This window comes from Thunnus thynnus, chromosome 16, assembly GCF_963924715.1.
Source record: "Thunnus thynnus chromosome 16, fThuThy2.1, whole genome shotgun sequence".
NCBI classification, from domain to species: Eukaryota; Metazoa; Chordata; class Actinopteri; order Scombriformes; family Scombridae; genus Thunnus; species Thunnus thynnus.
The window spans coordinates 13,662,038-13,680,656 of record NC_089532.1 but is presented as its reverse complement, the minus strand read 5'-3'; the positions used below and the strand labels follow the sequence as shown (position 1 = coordinate 13,680,656).

Sequence of the window (18,619 nt, the reverse complement as noted above, 5' to 3'; positions counted from 1 at the left end):
GAAGGTGCAGCAATAGAAATGGGGGGGGGGGTTGGGATGATATTGAGGAGCTGCTGCGCTGTTGTTCTTGACCTTTGCTGGAGGGAATGGCAAAAATATACAATTACTGACCTTCCAATCCAAATTCAAATGACATTATCATTGTCAACATACGGTTTACTACATGATTTCTACACGATTGTTATTTTTAGTCTGAGACTTTTACAGAGATTTACAAGTAGTTCCCTCACATTCCTTATCTAAGCCCATCTGGGATAAGTATGTAAAGAACGGATGCAAGGTAGCGTTTTCACCATAAATCTCACCTTGCCGCTCTGATAAGCCTGCTAATGCATTTGTGCGCTCCGTGGCACCTGGTGCGTGGTAACATTTCTCACATTTTACTCAGCATGTCTGCAGATGCTCTCTGTGATACTCAGACACAAGCGTGTGGTGTTGCTGTCATCTGACCGCAAATGAAGCGTTAGATTTAGCAAATGTCGGTTTAACAGTGTGTGAGAAATGAGCACAGTCTGTTCAGTTCAGCTAGAAATTGCATATTTTTGCAAAGGCTGCCAAATTTTTCAAAATTTTTAATCATAGAAAAAGGCTCTTAAGCTCTCTCTTAGCTTTTGTCCATCTGCCTCGCCTCTTTCCTCCTCTGATTGACTCACGCTCATTCGCACAGACACACAGACTGTTAGTTACTCAGTGTTATTTCTAACAAGTGTCATCATGTCGAGATGCTGTCTTGTTCTCTCATCGGTGTGAAACAGTGACACACTCACAAATTCCTCCCCGAGCAGTTCATCGTTGTACACAACTCCACGTATTTGAGTGCACTCATTGAGTCATAGAAGGATTTTAGCTGACATCTGCTGATACCTGAGAGTGCTTGAACAGCTGTTAGGCGTAGCTTTAAATAGGGAGCCAGTGTTGGTCCTAACAGAAAATACTGTCTTAATGGTCGGTCAAAGAGTTTCTCAGTTGGATTTAGAAACATTAAGCCTCCTTTTTTCCCCCCTGAAGCCTTGGCATCTGCTTTAATCTGTTTTCATTTGTGTTTTCTGGATTCAGGCTCAATAAATTCAAGGGTATTCAGCAAGGACTTCTCCGTGGGGATGACATTGTACATATTACATCATTATTATTCTAGCATCAGTGCACTTTCAAAGGCCTGTTAGACATTGCCATATTGTAGGTTGATGCTATAACCCAGAATCACTTACTCAGTCATTTATGAACATAACGGCTGCTGTGTAGAACAACCTTTGACGTGTCACTGCCTTGATCAGTGGGCCACCAATACACCAAACAACTTAGCAGAAAAATTATAATGCAATTCAAGAGGATAACAAGGAGAGATGGTGAAGGAAATCTAGGTGAACTTTTTAGAAAAAGAAAAGGATGTAGTCACGTTGAAGACATTTGCTGTATGAGTTTCTTCTAATCTATTACTCTATACTACATCAGTCACTATAAGAAATAACTGCTTTCATGTTACTTTTTGTGGTTTTGTTATAGAGCCCGACCTACAGTATACAGGCCTTTTCCCAAAGCAGCGAAATGGAATTCAGCCATCATTCATTTTATTATTTGTACCTGTGCTACTATTACTACTACTACTACTACTACTACTACTACTACTACTACCTACTGTGACATGTCAAAATGTCAAAAAGACAAAGATGAATTTTTAGACCAATATCTGTATTTGAGTCAAAAAAGTCTAATAACACACCAGCCTGTGTTCATCTTTTTTGTTACATACACACATAACATTAAATAAACATCTGATAAGATATAAGTACACATAGCAGGATATTTTACAGTTGAAAAATAATGACACTGTTTCTAAATTACCTCAAAAAATGTCTTTGGCATGTTTGTACCCTTTGTTGTTGGGGGGTTAATTATAGGCCCAGATATCTGTAATAAGCTAATATCAGCAGATGTATCAGCTCAGCCATTCCATATATTGGTCGGGCACTATTTTATTATCCATCTTTTCCTGTGTTTCATTGGCTTGTATTCAGTCACATGATCAGTGTTTTAAATAAGCTTTAAATAGGGTTATGTTATCTTCTTGCTTCCTTGCCCATCTATTGAGGATTTTCATTTTTATCATTTCCATAAAAGGTTGTTTAATGGTTCTCTCCTTTTCATCCTCTCTCATCATCCTATCTAATCATGACTCATTAATGTCATAGTGTGGACGGAAAGTTACTGTGTGTCTCCTTCTGGAGTCTTCCTGTCTATCACTTCACAACTGGAACTTCCCGTGGTTTCATTCCACAAGATAGCAGCTCACGCACACATACACACAAATCCATTTATAAGTCAATAGAGTCTGCTGACACTTAAAGTCTGAAATGCTTAAAGTCTAAATTGACAAATATTTATTAGTCTCTTTGAACAACCACTATCTGGCAACAAACCTCCCGTATCATTTTTCAAGCAAGAACGAAGCTGAGTTCAGTTCGTCCTTGCAGTACAAAACAACACAATCTGCTCTCCTAATCAGGGGCCTCGCTCTGTTTTGCCCCGATGTGTCGTGTGGAGTGTTTTGCATGTTTACAGTGTCAGTGACCTCTGACCCCAAACACAGAGGGCAGCAGGCTGAGGACATGCCCGAGTAGAGTTGGGAAATATTTCATGGACACTTCATGGCAAAACACATGGGACATAAATGTGTGTTTACATCAATAACAAGACTTGTGTTTGTCTTAAGCATGTATTCGCATTTATACACAGAACACCACACATATTTAGAAGTATTAGTAATATCTTTAACCATGTAAGTATTAATATACATATAGCTTTATATATTAGTTAATGAGTCAGCGAGTGGACATTCCAGTCATGATCAAAAATGGACAAATATACGTTTTGGCTTATACAGTCGAGCTGGATTGTGGATATTATTGTATATGTTGTAATATACAGTATAATATATATTTGAAAACACTACCAAACATTAACAGATGCTATACCGACTCCAAAAGCGTTACTCGTCACATTGTGCAGTTCTGTGCCTGAATGTCTGAAAGCAACCGTCCATGTCCACTACAACACCTGAAACATAATAACTTCCACACATCTGTAGTAGAGGTCTGTACAAATCCAGAGTTTTATATTGTTAATAATTATTGAAAACATTTTTCCTCTGCGATGTCAGTGACTCACCACATGATCAGAGTTGATCGAGTCCATTTCAGTCCTTTTGTGTATTAAACATATTATCACACAGACCACAGACCGGCAACATCACAACGGGACCCCAGTAGAGCCCAACTGACTCTGGATTTTTGAGGCCAATACCAATATGAGAGTTGCAAAAATCAGATAATGATGATATATGAGCCAGTATCATGTTTTTAATATAAGATAAACAAATTTTTTTTATGAGGATAAATTGTGGGGTTTTTTGGGTTTTTTTTTTTTAAGCTATGTACCACGCAGAGACTTAATTCGGTCAAAAAATAAACTTTAAAATTAACTAATAGACTGCACTTAAAAACATCACCTCAGAGATACAGTATCTTTGACATTTACAACAATACCAATAGACTGACATACACATATATATCTGTAAGCTAATAATAAGCTAATATCTGCACATATATCATCCTAGCCAGTTTATTGGTTTAGCCCGAGACTTTACCTGACTTTATTACACTGAATATTTGGGCCTGACTGATTTGGTCTTGTTTACTTGTAACCAAGTGGACCTGTGAAGACGTTGGATCTGTAGTTTCACCTGTCATGCCAATAACCACAAATACACTACAAATTATATAGTTATTCTTGTGACATTTGGGGCAAGTGCTGAAACCAAAAGAGACTGGAAAGATGTTAGCAGTAACAGGGAAAATCTAGCATGTAGTGTTGTTGAGCAAGTCAGTGAATCCCCACTTGCCTGCTTTTGTGTGCTATAAACTGGATTTCTATTAGAACAGACTAGATTTAAGTTGCTCCAGATCTCCTTGGCTGCAAATCTGCCTGAGGACAAGCTAGCAACTGACTGGCCAGTATTTTCATGTGCTGCTGTTTTAAATAGAGCATCTAATATCTTTCTCCTGCTCTGCTACTTGGTCGCAGCAACAGTGACTGGTGTATGTAATCCTGTGTGTTGTGCTGTTTTTTTTTTTCCTGCTGAAGAACATGCTCCAATTTATTGCTCTGCCACCAGGATCAGGAACAGAGCCCGAAAGCTCTGAGGGCTTTGAGTTTGACTCAACCTCTTAAAAGACATCCTCAATCAGGTCATAAATGCAGAAGGCAAAAATGTGTTTTTGTGTAGAACTGTCAGACACTTGCAGGTCAGACAGACACTGTACTGTAACTCCTCTGGCTTTTCTCTCTTTCTCTGCCACGTCTATCTCACCTCCCTTTCACCTTTCTCTGGCATTTATCATCCCCCTCCCCCATATTTCCCTCTTTCATCATCTTATCATGCTGCCTCGTATAAGCAGAGTGCTGGTTTTAAGCCCCAGCAACAAGGCTCTTGATGTAGACAGACAGGGGAGGGGAGGAGAGACCTAGAAAAGGCTCTGGGTTACTGGGCTAAGACCAGAGAGAGGATTGTTACTTTCCAGCCAAGCTTTGAACTAAAACTGACTGTAACATTCACATAAAAGTTTATCATAAGGAGAACATTCACCCTAAGCATAAACTTTGACCTCACTTTGACATTGAATAATGGGTGTGTCAAGTTTGACTTTTGAAGGTATAGTGAATTTTCTTTTTTTTTTGGTTGTTTTTTGGGTGAAGAGGATAGGATGTGATTGATACATATTCATTATTATATTTTTGAAGTTTAGCTATCTTTTTATTTTATCTTCTAGCCCATCCATATAATATTAGAATAGTGTTGAATCTGATTTTGTCAAATATCAGAAAAAAGTGAAAATGCCCTTTATAATTTCCATCTGAGTCCATGGTGATTTCTTCATACGTCTTGTTTTGTTAGACCCACAGTCCCAACTTTCAAACATATTCAGTTTACTATAAAGTTTGACAAAGAAAAGCATAAAGTCACCACATTTGAGAAGCTGAAACCAGTTTATGTTTGGCATTTTTGCCTTTTGTTTGGCATTTTGTTTGAGGTCATAAAAAATGACCTCAAACAACAACCACCGTACCCAACGATAATTCTCTATGAGCACTGCTATCGTAATTTGCTCTCAGTGTTTAAAACCAGAAAGAGCACCTTGGTCCTCTTAAAATGTAAAATGAGATCAGATTGTTTACAAATGACAGGAAATCCAAACAGAAATGTATCCAAGCTGAGTGTTTCCAGTAATCTGTACTCAGGCTTAGCAGGAAATGTCACTTTATCATCTCCTTTGTTTGTGTGACCGTCTTTACCTTTCATTCAACCCTTTTTTTGAAGTGGCAGAATAAATTATAGATGGGAAAAAATCATTAAAAAAAACCAAGAAATATTGTCACTGAGGAATATTTTAACATTGTGTGACGCTGCCCTGACAAGCAGACAGCATCTACTTTATTGTTATAGTGATATTGTGGTTGAACTTCCATGTCTTCTCCCATAAACAAATCTTTTTTTCTACCAGAGACGACGTTTTGTTTACCCACTATTCCACCACATTTCAATACTTATATTGTAAGTAGTCATTTCTCCCAGGATCTCAGGGAAAAATACAAGGAGAGAAGGTATTCCCCATCCCGTTTCAGCTCGCTTTAATGAACAAGCTACATGAACTTAGCGCCTTGTCCATTTTTCTGCTGAAATGCAACACTGCCTTTCATTTCTTTACCATTTTTCCAGAAGTGGTGCAAAACTGAAAGGGTGAAAGAAACAGAGAAAAAAGTTACATGACAGCACAGGAAACGACAAACCGAACATTATGGGATGCCGGTTTTCTCTTTCTTGGAAAAACGGAAAAATGCAGGTCTCCACCATCTTGTGGCTTCCACTGCTGCGCCAGCATCCATCCACAGCAGCCGTCCCTCCTCACATACACACACACACACACACACACAAACACACAGAGTATTTGTCAAACATTCATTTGTGCAAACTGGCAGTAACCCCCTACATGAAGATGCGGTTGAGGCATTTTGATTGGACTCGGGCCCTTTATTAACTAGCGTTTATGAGGCAGAAGAGCTTCAAAACCATAAGTTCCAACCTAACGTCAAGTGCAAGGGAGAGGGGAATTTTTTTCTCTTTCTTTCCTTCCTTCTTTCTCTCTTTCATGGAGAGAACAGAATGTACCGAAGGCAACAGGCAGGCAGGAAGAGAGTGGCTAAAGCCTTAATGATATGGTGTATGATTGTAACCTTGGTGTGTGTGTGTGTGTGTATTTGAGAGAGAGCGAGCAGAGTGGATGGACCTCCTCAGAAAAGTTTAACTTCCAAATCCTTTCGGTGTTGTTGGTCCAAGACAAAAAATGAAGACCCTCTTTTTATCATTCCCCTCGTCTTGCATCCATCGCTGTCTGATCCTCCCATTGCATCTTTATCTGTCTGCCCTCAGTTTCTCTTTTTAGATGTGAAGCACCGCATGGAACAGGCTTGTAACTCACTCACAAACTCACTAAATTACGATTTTTAATGTGGTAATAAAACAGACATTGCCTTAAGGCCCCATCGTTTCAGCTAATGATATTCTCTAGTGGTGCATTCAGTATTAACACATTTTAGATTAATTAAATTGCAAACTGTTTGCCACATGGTGAACCTGAAGCCTTCTGGAGCTCCAGGGCAGTTGCATGCTTTGCCCAGTTGATAATCCAGCCTTGCTTTGCATTAGTGACTCTGTGTCCTTGTGTTGCTACCGTCTCCTGGCTCATTCTTTCTAATTCTAGTATCCTCGTTTCTGGATCTATCTTGGTATCTTCACCCCCCCACAATAACTTTTTATGTCTTCACTGTCAAACCACAGAGCCTCGCAGACTCCCAACAGTCTCGGTGCCCTGTTTCTTGTAACGACGGCAGTCAGTCAGAGTGCAAAAGGGAGTGAAAGGTCAAGTTAGGAACTTCCTGTCCAGAAATCGGGAAATGAAAGTTGCTAGAATTACCAAACAGCACTTGTTGAAGCTGTTGTCTGTATTTCACAATGAGATTATACATTACAGACATATTAGATGATATCTACTTGTGTCAGGTAGTCACAGTAATCACACAGGTGAGGTCTGCCCCTCAGTCTACAAGGAGCTAAACAACCCTTACAAAAATACAGTGACAGGATTGTGTTCAGAAAGCAATCACTGGAATTTCTTTGACTGAAATTATGTCTGGACTTCAAATTGCCCTAATCTATCTAGCTCACAGCAGACTGAAGAAAAATAAATTTGAAATGTTTTTATATACTCTCTGGGTTCTGGCCAGATAATGCTCTGGTTAGGAATGGGCTTTTTCTCAGCGAGGGCCATGGAGAGTCTAGAGAGTCTGTCGGAGGCCTGGTTAAGAGCAGGCGAGGCAGAGCGAAGGACTGGCAGTGCCCTGGTTAGTCTGTCATTAGGAATGTGTCTGCATAAAAGGGGTCAGTTTCCCTGCCTCACAGCTCCTACCCCCCTGCAGGTTTTCCATAATTGTCAAACAAAGCACAAAACGGGGGAATGAAACTGTGTTCAGTTTGAGTTCAGAATACATCAGCAACCCCTTCCTGCCGTACTTCCTCGCTTTCCCCCCCTTCTTCACTCACTTCTCTTAAAACCTGTTCTTGCCCAAAGGGCATACAACACACCTTTTACTTTCACGAAGACCAATCCTGTAATTACACTGACAAACTTGAGTACACTCAGCTTGCATGTGTACTTGTGTGTATGATTGTGTGTGTGTGTGTGTGTGTGTGTGTGTGAATATTCTTCCGAGTCTTGAGTGTGAGGTGTGGAAAATCAAATCAAAGGCATACAGGAATTCAGCGTTTACGAGCTCATATCTAAGGTCCTAAATGGAAGGAATTCATGGTTTAAGACTAAACATTAATGACCCAAACTCCAGTCTGGCTGTCTCTCACATGTAACCACTTCTTTTTATCCATCTTTCCTTCAACTTATCTCTCTCTTCTCCCTTTCCCTCCACCACACTGCATCTCTTCCATTCTCCTCTCCTCTTTTCCATCTCATTGACCATCCTTCTTCTTCTAAGTCCCTTCTGTCTCGTCCCAAACGTAGCTAATGAGGCCCCCGGCCCCTGTGATAAGTGAATCAGGTATGTTGATTGGTTTGGCAGAGTCGGGCCCTTGCCAGAGTCGCTTTGCACGCACTGCCGCCCCTTAAAAGCGCCCACTTGGCCGTGCTGGTGTGCGTGTCTGAGAGAGATGGAGGGGAGAGATGAGGGAGGGAAGTCGAGAGCTGGCAAAGAAATAAAGGCAGAATGAGAGGAGAGGTAGGCAGCCTGCCAAGACAGGAGTAGCTGGACCTAGCGGACGCCATTATTAACCAGGACAGGGCTCAACCAGAGCAGCTTTGAGTTGTTGAATTTTGAACATGAGCCATGCAAGGTCCAAAAATCATTTGTGGTTGCCCAAAATGTGTATCTAAGATGATTAGAAATCTGTGAACCAGATGGATGTTTGATTATTGACAGAATGCCACCAAATAGTAAAAATATCCATCTAGTTTTGGTGTACAGGGAATCCCTTTTTCTGCTTACTCACACTGTTAAAAGGTAATTCTCTCAACTTTTTCAGTGGTTACATTTTCCCCTGAGCAGCATAGTGCAGCTTGAAGAGCTGTCATGAAAAACAGAATCATACTTGTTGAAAGTTTTGTGCCAGCGAGTGCTGTCTTCTGGATCTGTCAGAATTTTTTATAGTATTTTACTCCACTAGAACCGGATCAGCCAGCAGCCAGGACAGGTTTTGGACCACAGCTGCCACCTCAAGACAAAAGAGAAAAAGTGGTCTTCAACTCGCTTAACAAGCCACAGCTGGACAAAGCTAAAGCAGCACAAAATGACTTTATTGACTAAGGTGTTTTGGCATTCATCTGGACAGCTAAGCTAGCAGTTTTCTCTCCAACATTTTTTTTTTCCCCCATGTGTCTTTTTGCCTACTCCTTCTGCAATCCATGTTCCTTAAAGTCTTGTACTCCACTGAGAAACCACTAGACCTCATCAAAGTAAAGAATAATTAAAACGCTACGGTGAAACGCTTTGTGTTTTTTCATAAAGTAATTGTTGCCATATTGACTTTCAAAGCTGATTGCCTTGGTTTATGTTCAACAAGACATTTAATGAATTGCGGGGAGATTGGTTTAGACTTTTTACACCAAATCAAACGATAGAAAGTATATGAAGCTATGCTGGAGTAAAACATAATGGCAACTTATACCTTGTTGTATATCATGTATACGCACATAGTTCATGTAGATAAAAAGATTTAGTACATTTACTGCACTGGTTGATCTTTTTTTACAGCGCCTAAAGTTATTTAACGTAAAAGAAAACGTCTTCCAACTACAGTTGTCTTTATGTAGTGGTTTGCAGCTTTAGAAAGGCAGTCTTTGAACATTGTACTGTAGACGAGGGGGAAAGAGGAGACACGGAGTGGTGGCTGGTTGTCAGGGATGTCGATAAGTGATGATTTGTGCAGATGTTATGTCCTACCCTCAGGTCGATTTTTTTTTTCCCTCGCGGCCAGTGGGGGGAAGCTTGGCAGAATGACGGGGGGGAAGGGGAGTAATAGGATTTAGACGCAGGAAAGCCCACTACCTGAATCATGCATGAGACAAAAGCTCCGGCTGTTCGATTGATGGAGGTCATGCTGACAGCCGGACTGTGGTGTGCTAATAATCGGTGTTCTCATCACACTGAACGATGCTGGGCCTACAGACGGAGGAAGTTAGTAAGGAGTCAATTGTACTGACTAACAAAAGGATAACACAGCTGCAACATCCTTATTTGTAACAGTTATTGGACTTTAATGTGGGATCTTCCCTCGTGTCAGAGTTAATTTATCTGATAGTCTCTGTTCACAGTGTTGTTTTATCATCACAGCCGTCCCAAGTGGCCCGTGGATGGTGTTGTGACGGGCCTATGATGTAGTGGTTGCCTTGGTGACAGCTGTCTGTGTGCAAAGGAGGCCGGTGTTATTGAGATATGCTGCTGTCAGCAGAAGGCAGGCAGGAAAGCTGAAATCAATGTCGGATACAACATTAGGGAGACGACAAAGTGTGTGTGCATGTACAGGCATGTTGAAACCCCCATCCACGCACACACACACGTAAGCAGCGCCACCCCCCACTCCCCAGCTCCTTCGAAGGACAGGCAAGGTGAAATACATGGTGGTTCAATGAGAAAAAGGAAGAGGAGGGTGCAGCATATTTGCAGCATATTATGTCCACATAATACATGCTTGTGTAATGTTTATTTTTATGGATGAAAGGTTGGTAACTAACTTTACGGTGACTAGTCAAATTAGTTAGAATTTGTATTAATTGTGCTAAATTAATTGCTCTATATTTGTTCTTGTATGTTGTGCTTCTCATGTTTAATGATCTGCCAAGAATTTGTGTGTGTCTTTGTATATGTGTGCCAGCGAGTGTGTGTTTACAGTCCATATGGTGGCGCTTGGCCCATTTTAGTCCTGTCCTATGGTTTGTGTCACAGCAATTAGATGAAACTGTGAAATCATGTCCTGACTGTGCTTGTGTGCTTTCATCATGTGTAACCAGCTAATCTCTTTTTTTCTCTCTCATTCCTTTACTACACTGACTGAGTTACATTTTAGAATGCAAATGACTGTCATTGACAAATTAGGAATGACTAAGTGTTGTTTTTTCTGTTCCTCCTACAGATGACAGATTTGTCTGCTAAACACCACTCTGAGGGAACTTCAAAGTCTTAAAGCGACAGTCACAAAAACAAAACAAGACGGACCGCTGAGAGAAAGGAGAATTGACAACACCTTTCACGTCGGCAACCGTATAACACTTAGACCACCCTAAAGGACACAAACACAAATGTGGACCTCCCAAAACGTTGTCATCAAATAACCAGAAGAACAGAACACATACAAGACACTTATCTCAAAGAACTTTGTGGCCATGTCTGATCACAAAGACATGACACACCGCCACCTGCGGCACAAGCTGCAGAGTCTTGACCGAAGACTGGATGAACTGGAAGAAGCCACCACCAAGCTGCAGAAGTCTGAGGATGAGCTGCTTGACCTGCAGGTCAGTACTGGTTGGCTTCCGACAGTATGTTTGTTTGTTTGTGCAGAAGCAATTGAGTGGATTGAGGTGGAACATAAAAACGGCACATAAACAGATTAATGAATGGTTGATCTCTCTCTCTCCTCTACAGGACAAGATCATCCAGGCAGAAGGCAGCAACTCGTCCCTGCTTGCCGATGTGGAGGCCCTAAGAAAACGTCTCCTGAAGATCCAGGGTAAGGATGAGGAGGTACGCAAAGCTGAGGACCTCTGCCGCACGGTGAGAGAAAAACTGGAAGAGGAGGAAAGCCTCACAATGGAGCTAAAGGCAGAGATTGAACGTCTACAACGCAGGATGGCGGAACTGGAGAAACTGGAAGAAGCTTTTGGGAAAAGCAAGTCTGACTGTAGCCAGCTCTGCCTCAGCCTCAATGAAGAGAAGAACTTAACCAAGAAGCTCTCAAGTGAGTTGGATATGCTCAAAGCTCGTTTGAAGGAAGTGGAGGGCTCTGAGACTAAGCTGGACAGAGCAGAACAGGCTTTGGCTATGGAGCTTGAGAAACTCAAAGGATTCACCCAGACCTTTGTGAGTGAGCGTAAGAGGCTACTAGAGAAACAGAGAGAGGACGAGAAGATTATTCTAAAGCTGACAGAAAAACTGGAACACCAGAAGAATCGCTTCGGCATGTCGGCAGACCCTGGTCGTGCAGATTTCATGAGATCAAGAATTGAAGATGAACTATCATCCACAGGGCTCCTCACCAGTAAACTGGCTGGACGCAAGAAGAGCCTTGACTACTTGAAGTTGACTGATGACAACATCGGCTTCATGAACAAATCTGAGAATGAGAAGAACAGTGGCCTCGAAGGCTCACAGGAGGAGGACAACAAAGTAAAGGAGCTGACACAGGAAGTAGAGAGGCTGAAGAACCGGCTCAAACAGTTGGAGATAGTGGAGGAGGACCTGAAGAAGTCTGAGTCCAAAAACAGCGAACTTCATGACAAGTTCCAGATGGAACGAAACCGGGCTCGCCAACTGAGTGAGCAGGTGGAACAGCTCAGGACGCAGCTGTGTGGAAAAGTTGGAATTGGAGGAAATGGAACTAGTAATGTGGATAAACACGGCAATGGAAGCACTATCATTTGCTCCAAAAGCCCGGCTAAGCTCCTGGAGAATGGCAAAGCTGAGAATGAAGAGATTATTCTGAAGGGAGGTTTCAGACAGGAGAAGCCTAAATACAGGAGTGCTGCAGCTGTCTCAGAACCAAGCTCGCCCAAACACAGGAGCAGGGATCTCTCTCCTCAGCACAAGAGAGAAACCAAGCTGAGGAGCAAAGAGCTGAGCCATTCAGAGGAAAGTTCTCCTAAATCTGTGAGGAGAGCTCTCAGTCCTGCTCACAAGAGCAGAAGGACACCCAAAGCCTCAACTACTGCGATTTCATCTGATAATGGGATAAGAGAGACGGGACGAGGAACTGAGGAAAAGACACGAGGAGCCACATACAGCTCTGTAAATACATCCTCTAGTGATGTGAAAAAAGTGTCTGTTTTGAGTCGCTACCCTCCAGCAGCTAATGATCAGAAGCCACTGAGGACAGCTCACAAACAGAACGATGGGGAGAGCAAAAAAAGCAGAGTAGACAAGTTTTCAAAACTGTATGTAGGTAGTGACAGTGAATCAAACAACTCTGATGTAGTGCCTGACAGCTCCACTAACGTCAACAGTATATCTGCACTAGAGAAGGACACAGCGTGTGCCTCAGATCAGGAATTAATAGACCAGGTTCAGGAATCTATCTCTGTGTCTGTCGCCTCCACCCTGTCCAAAGCCAATGGCTCCTACACAGCTTACAGATCCCACGTCACTCCACTGCTGACCAACGACCAGGGGTCAGAGGGTCATTCCTCTGCTTCCGAAACAGAATCTACTGGGTCAAGGCCCTCTGAGCCAGAGCCTGCAACTGAAACGACTACTACAACTGTAAGCAGTAGGACTGCAACCTCCAGATATTCTAGATACTCCCATGTCCATGACTCACAATCAGAAGGCTCTTCCTCCAGGAGCTCCTTTGACGAGGAACTCCACAGCAGAACAAATTTAGCCGAGGGAGGCCACCAGGGGCCCACACACACTCCGTCAGGGATTGAGATCCAGCGAGTGTGCAGCCCACGTGAGGCGCTGAGATCAAAAGCTGTCATTAAGCCAGCCATTGTCGAGATTGACAGGAAGGAAATGATGATTTCAGAACCTTTGTCTACCAATGGCAAGCCCAAAATCTCCACCAAACCAATCGTGACCACCGCTAGTAAAATGACCAGTAGTATAACCATCTATCCCAATGACCCAAGCTCTTCCAGAACCAGCAGCCGCAGCAGCAGTGTGTCCAGTGAACCCTTGCCCATCAAAGAACGCCACACATCCACCAGTAACATCCTCATAGGTAATTTAATCATCATTTTCACAATTTGCATACACAATTGCGCTCCATTGGACACTCTAGACCCTTTACACATACATTCTGTAATGGTAAATGAAAACACTGTTGCAGTAAAGCTGTAGTTTCTGTTGATCATTCATTAGTAGTGTAATGTTTGATTTTTAAATAAATCTTTGTCTTATATTTATTTGAAAATATATTATTTTTCATTTTCACACTCAGAGTACCTACAGTAGTTGTATAAAGTACAGCATTATTATCGCTGTGATAAAAATGTCCGATTATTGCAATCAGGTTTTGTTGAAGAACTTAACATTAGGTGCTGTATAAACATTTAATTTTACAAAGGACACTACACTGCTGTCAGCTTTTTCTCCTATGAAATGTTTTGTTTATTTAACTTTTATTAAATTACTAGGCCCCAGCAGCGAGCACCATGGCAGTATCTCCATCCCATATGAAATTTCTATCCCCAAGAGCGAGATCACCTTGCGGCCATGCCAGGACCAGGATTGTGGGACGGACGACCACAATGATTCCTCATTAAGATCCAAGCTCCACAACACTTCCAGACTGGAGACCACCACCAGCCAACTGTGCTGCCAGCGCAGCAACTTCAGCCTCCAGTCCCCGGACACGACCTCTGCAGACTTCAACGACCCAGAGTCGGGCTTTGAAAGCAGTAGCAGCACCACCACGGTCACCAGCTGGAGAAGCCAAAGACAAAGCCAGCACTCCCAGGAAGAAAGTTTACCAGACATGAAGAATGTGACGATAAGAAGCACCTGGAGGAACCGGGGCACTGCGTCAGTGGATGAGACGGGTAGAGGAAGAGGGGGTGCCAGGACAATGACAGACGGTGGGTCAGAAGACGAGGCAGAAGCCGCGACAACATGGAGGGCCTATCGGGCGACCACCATCGACACAGAGGAAATGGTAAACAGAGGGACGGGAGCTGGTGGGAATACTGCAGACACAAAGGGAGCCAAACCATCGCCTGCAGAGGTAAAACAGTGAATAAATGTATAATGTCTTGAGTTGAGAATGAGAACATTGTAACACTAAAAGAATAATAAATTGGAGTGAACTACTTCATGGCTGCATAATTTTGCTCTTTGTTCTGCTCAGGTGTACATGCGTAGGATCAACAGTGTGGTTACTAACACCAGAGAGGTCGAGGAACCAGTGCTCCGTCGAGGCAAGAGCTCTCAGTCTCCCACCATGGAAGCAGGAAGTGTGGGAAGGACTTTACCCCACGCACCTGTTACCTCTCAGTCCTGGGGCCGATCATACACACCACAGGTAGGACAAACAACTTTAGGTTTTTACATTTCTCTGCTCACACAAGAAGTGCTTAACTCAAATAGTGCACGTTGATAGATGAAGTAATCAAGTGGAAAGAAGAAAAAGAAAAGAACTTCACACTGCACAGGAAGTGAAAAGTGTGAAAAATATTGACTTGATTTTTCCTGAAATTTTAAAAAAAAGTGCCAATATTTGTCAGAATTTGGCCCGTAATTTTGCTTTGAGTTTTCAAGTATTCAATCTTCTTAAGATGAGGAAAACTGCTCCCTCAAAGAAAACAGACTTAAGCGAAGAGGAAAATATTTTTAAAAAATATTCTTACAGTCACCTCTGCTGTCAAAGTCATGTCTTGTTATCAGTAATACATTGTAGGTTTGTCTACATTAATATGACAAATGTTTCCTAGTGCTGGGTTGAAGCATATTTTCTAGGGTTTTGTTTATGTTGAATGCACGCACGGGACATGAGAGGAAAAGCCATTCACTTACAGTTGTGTTCCACCCTTGTGCAGTGTTTATTGTTAATTTTTCTAACATTTCTGACATGAAACAAACATATTTCTGAGCTATTTCTGTATACAGCTTTTTAAATACTCTGTCAGACACAAATTGTCATACAGGTGAAGGTATTCGCCATACAGCTCTGCAAATAGTTATGTCTTGAAGATAAGAGTCCAAAAAGTACAACCACAAAGCTTAGCTCCTGGTGTGTCCACTTTGCACGAGAGCTCAGCTTGTATTTTTCCCTGACGCCAGGCTCTGCGTCTTCAAGCTTAGCACAGCAGTTCTGCAATGCCCCACTCCTGCTGCCCCAGTAAGCACAAAGAGAAAAGGGTTGGACAAAAAAAGAGAGAGGGAGGATGGAAATGAAAAAGACCTCAACAGGGGGAAAAGGAGGTTAGGAAAACCTCAAGGAGAAGAAAATAGTTTTCTTGTATTATGTGTGCCACTGCATTACAGTCTGTGCCCCTGCCAGACTGCATTGCTTCTTTACGCAAACATTATGGAAGATAACTGCTCAAATACTTACCTCTGTGTACTGTATGTATATGTGTGCACCCACATGCTTCTTTGTTTGAGTTTTTGTCATCTGCTATCAAGTTAAGTTTTTAATTTAAGTCCATAACTTAAAGTTTAGTCTACATTATGAACAACCAATTGCTATAGAACATCCAGATTGAGTTGGGCAAATGTGTTCACATGTAGATTGTGAGCGTATCTACAGTTTAATAAATGGAGTGTGAAAGTTTATACAAGTCATCAGAAAGATGAGGTGAAAAGTGCTAATGGGTTAAAGTATTAACTTACTTGTCTATTGGTATATAATATATTATCATATGGCTGTAACACTGCTTACAGAACGGGCTCCATGGCTGCAATAACATGTCATTCTGTCAGTTTGACAAACTAGGCTGGACTAGAGCCCTTGGGTAAGATCCCTGTGTTTTCCTCCATAAATAAACTGGACGTCACCAAGGAGACAGACACACACATCTTAAGTGTATCATCAGTCATCGTTGGTCTTATTTGTTATTTAGGGCAATGAATAGTTTTATTTTGCATTTATACAGCACCCTGATATCTTCAGTTGATAATTTTAGAGAGAGTTCTCAAGATATGGGTCTTTTTTCACGTTTTTTGTTGACACAGTATAGTATGCATGATTAGATTAGTGTATTAGTGTACTGCAATGTGTTTTTATTTCCACTGTTTGATCAATGATTGCAGGGGTCTCTTATTGCTTCCCAATGGCTTGCAATACTTTAAAATGCTCACTTCTAAAAATATATTTCTTTATTACATTTAAAACGAGTACAATGTTTTAAACACAACTTAGCTGTTACACATGAGAGTTCTCTTTTTGGGCATAGTGTAATGGTGGGTTATTGACCAGGTCAGGACCTGAACATCAAGAGATTACAGGGTTGCGGTTTGGTCCTTAACCAGAGCTGTTCATGGTTTAATGTTCTGGCTAGTTATCAGCTTTATGGTTTATGTTCAATACTTTTTTGGTATTGACTGAAGTACCAAAAGCTCACATTCAGTCTTTGGTCAGTTTGGAGAGTGTGTTTACTTATTCTTAGATCAGACAGTTCCTGGCTTTAGTCAATACTTTGCCAATTTTAGACTGTTTTATTTAAGCAAAGAGTATGTATGATTGAAGTTTGTTCAATAGAAAACAGGGTTTGTAGAAAAATTAGTTATGAAGAAATGTATTGTTTTGGTATCACTACTGATACTCAGGCATTGTATAAGCAAAAAAATGTTAACCTTTCACTCTGCAGTACTAACTGACACAGCCTTTTCTGGCTCAAATAATCACTGGTCAAGTTTTTCTTCACACCGCTTCTCCCTCAAATCTTCAAAAATTGTTGTTTGATGTGTCTAACTCACTTCATAGAGACACTCACACAAACACATACCAGTATGCTTCAGTCACAGCAAAGACAATGGACACAGACCTGGAAGCCTTCAGCTAAGGTTTCTGATTTCTAGCCAAGCGAGGCATTGTATTAAAACATGGCAAGTAACATCATCTAAAGGACCACTCCCTCTCATTAGACCTCAATGGGCTTCATGAAATCTGTCTTACACTGAGCCTCAAGCCTTAAGGCCCCTGTTCAGTGCTGATATAGACTGGTAGAAAGTGTTAAGGGACTTTTATTTTGTCTCAGACTCCCCCCCTTCCTCTCTATTCCATCTTACCCCCATGCCCTTATTTAATTTGTCATCTAAACCTTCACATGAACAAAGTGGCTTTGAGCCATGTATTTGAAGGACTGTGTCAGGCTCAGTGCCCATGTCAGTTCTACCACATGGCCTGTACCTCACAGACACAAATTTTCAGAACTGGAGCCAGTTTTTTCTCATTCGATTCAGCTCATAAATCTCCTTGTCCCGTCTTTCTTACTGTCCCACATCAGTCACCCTTGATGGCCCCGGAGATGGGCTATCAAATTGAGTCTGCCTCTGCTCTGATGTGGCAAATCAGCCGTGACCTGATGAACTGTTGTCACTCCTTCAGTTTTTTACCAGTTGTGCATTTTGTACTTGGTTATGGGAATTTCCGAAACCCATTTGATTGATTCTGTGGTATGGTGAAACCTTGTCCATCCTGATGTTTGATGCACAAACCGGTCACTTCATTTGGGTAGCAATTATGAACGAAAATTGCCAGAGTGCAAGAAAAACATGCTTCAAATCACAATTGGTCGTTTTAAGCATGTCTTACAGCATATAATGTTTGGTTTGGATCTTTAGTACATTTCAGTGGTCTGAACTGCGTCCATTCCCAAGAGGTTTGGATAAATACAGCTGGAGTCAAGACAGTGGGAGGTTAGGGATTAGTTTGTGATTGCGGTGTCAAAGGTTGATAGAAGAGGGTTGTATTATTACAAGCTTGTAGATGGAGCCACATGGTTTGATGGAGGAGGAATGTAGCTAGTCATCATTAACTGACATCCTATCGATGTTCACTTGTAGCTGTACTCCTCTATCTTTGGCCAAACCATGATCCCTTAAAGTTGGAGTAGGCGTGTAATTAGTAGCTGTTAATCAATATGAAGTTCAAGTTTTAGACATTTATTTAGAAAAAAAATGGTTGAACCAGCATGAGCACAGGGAAATTCTCAGTATATTCTCAGAATTAAATCTCTCTCCTGTCTACATGACTGTCATTTCTTTTTATGACCGTGTCTGTCAAACGCTTCCCAGTGATGAGAATATTGCAGAAATCAGCTTACTGTAGACCCATAAGGCACTACTG

The 18,619-nt window shown here is 41.7% G+C and overlaps 1 protein-coding gene across 1 annotated transcript in view; it reads left to right on the top strand.

Moving 5' to 3' along the window:
* luzp1 (leucine zipper protein 1) overlaps window positions 1–18,619 on the top strand; it is a 51,169-nt gene that overhangs the window by 21,921 nt on the left and 10,629 nt on the right. The window contains exons 3-6 of the mRNA XM_067614948.1: window positions 10,751–11,132; window positions 11,263–13,552; window positions 13,968–14,554; window positions 14,678–14,851. Coding sequence (XP_067471049.1) covers window positions 11,001–11,132; window positions 11,263–13,552; window positions 13,968–14,554; window positions 14,678–14,851 — 3,183 coding nt within the window. The 5' untranslated portion in view covers window positions 10,751–11,000. The remainder of the gene's footprint in view (window positions 1–10,750; window positions 11,133–11,262; window positions 13,553–13,967; window positions 14,555–14,677; window positions 14,852–18,619) is intronic.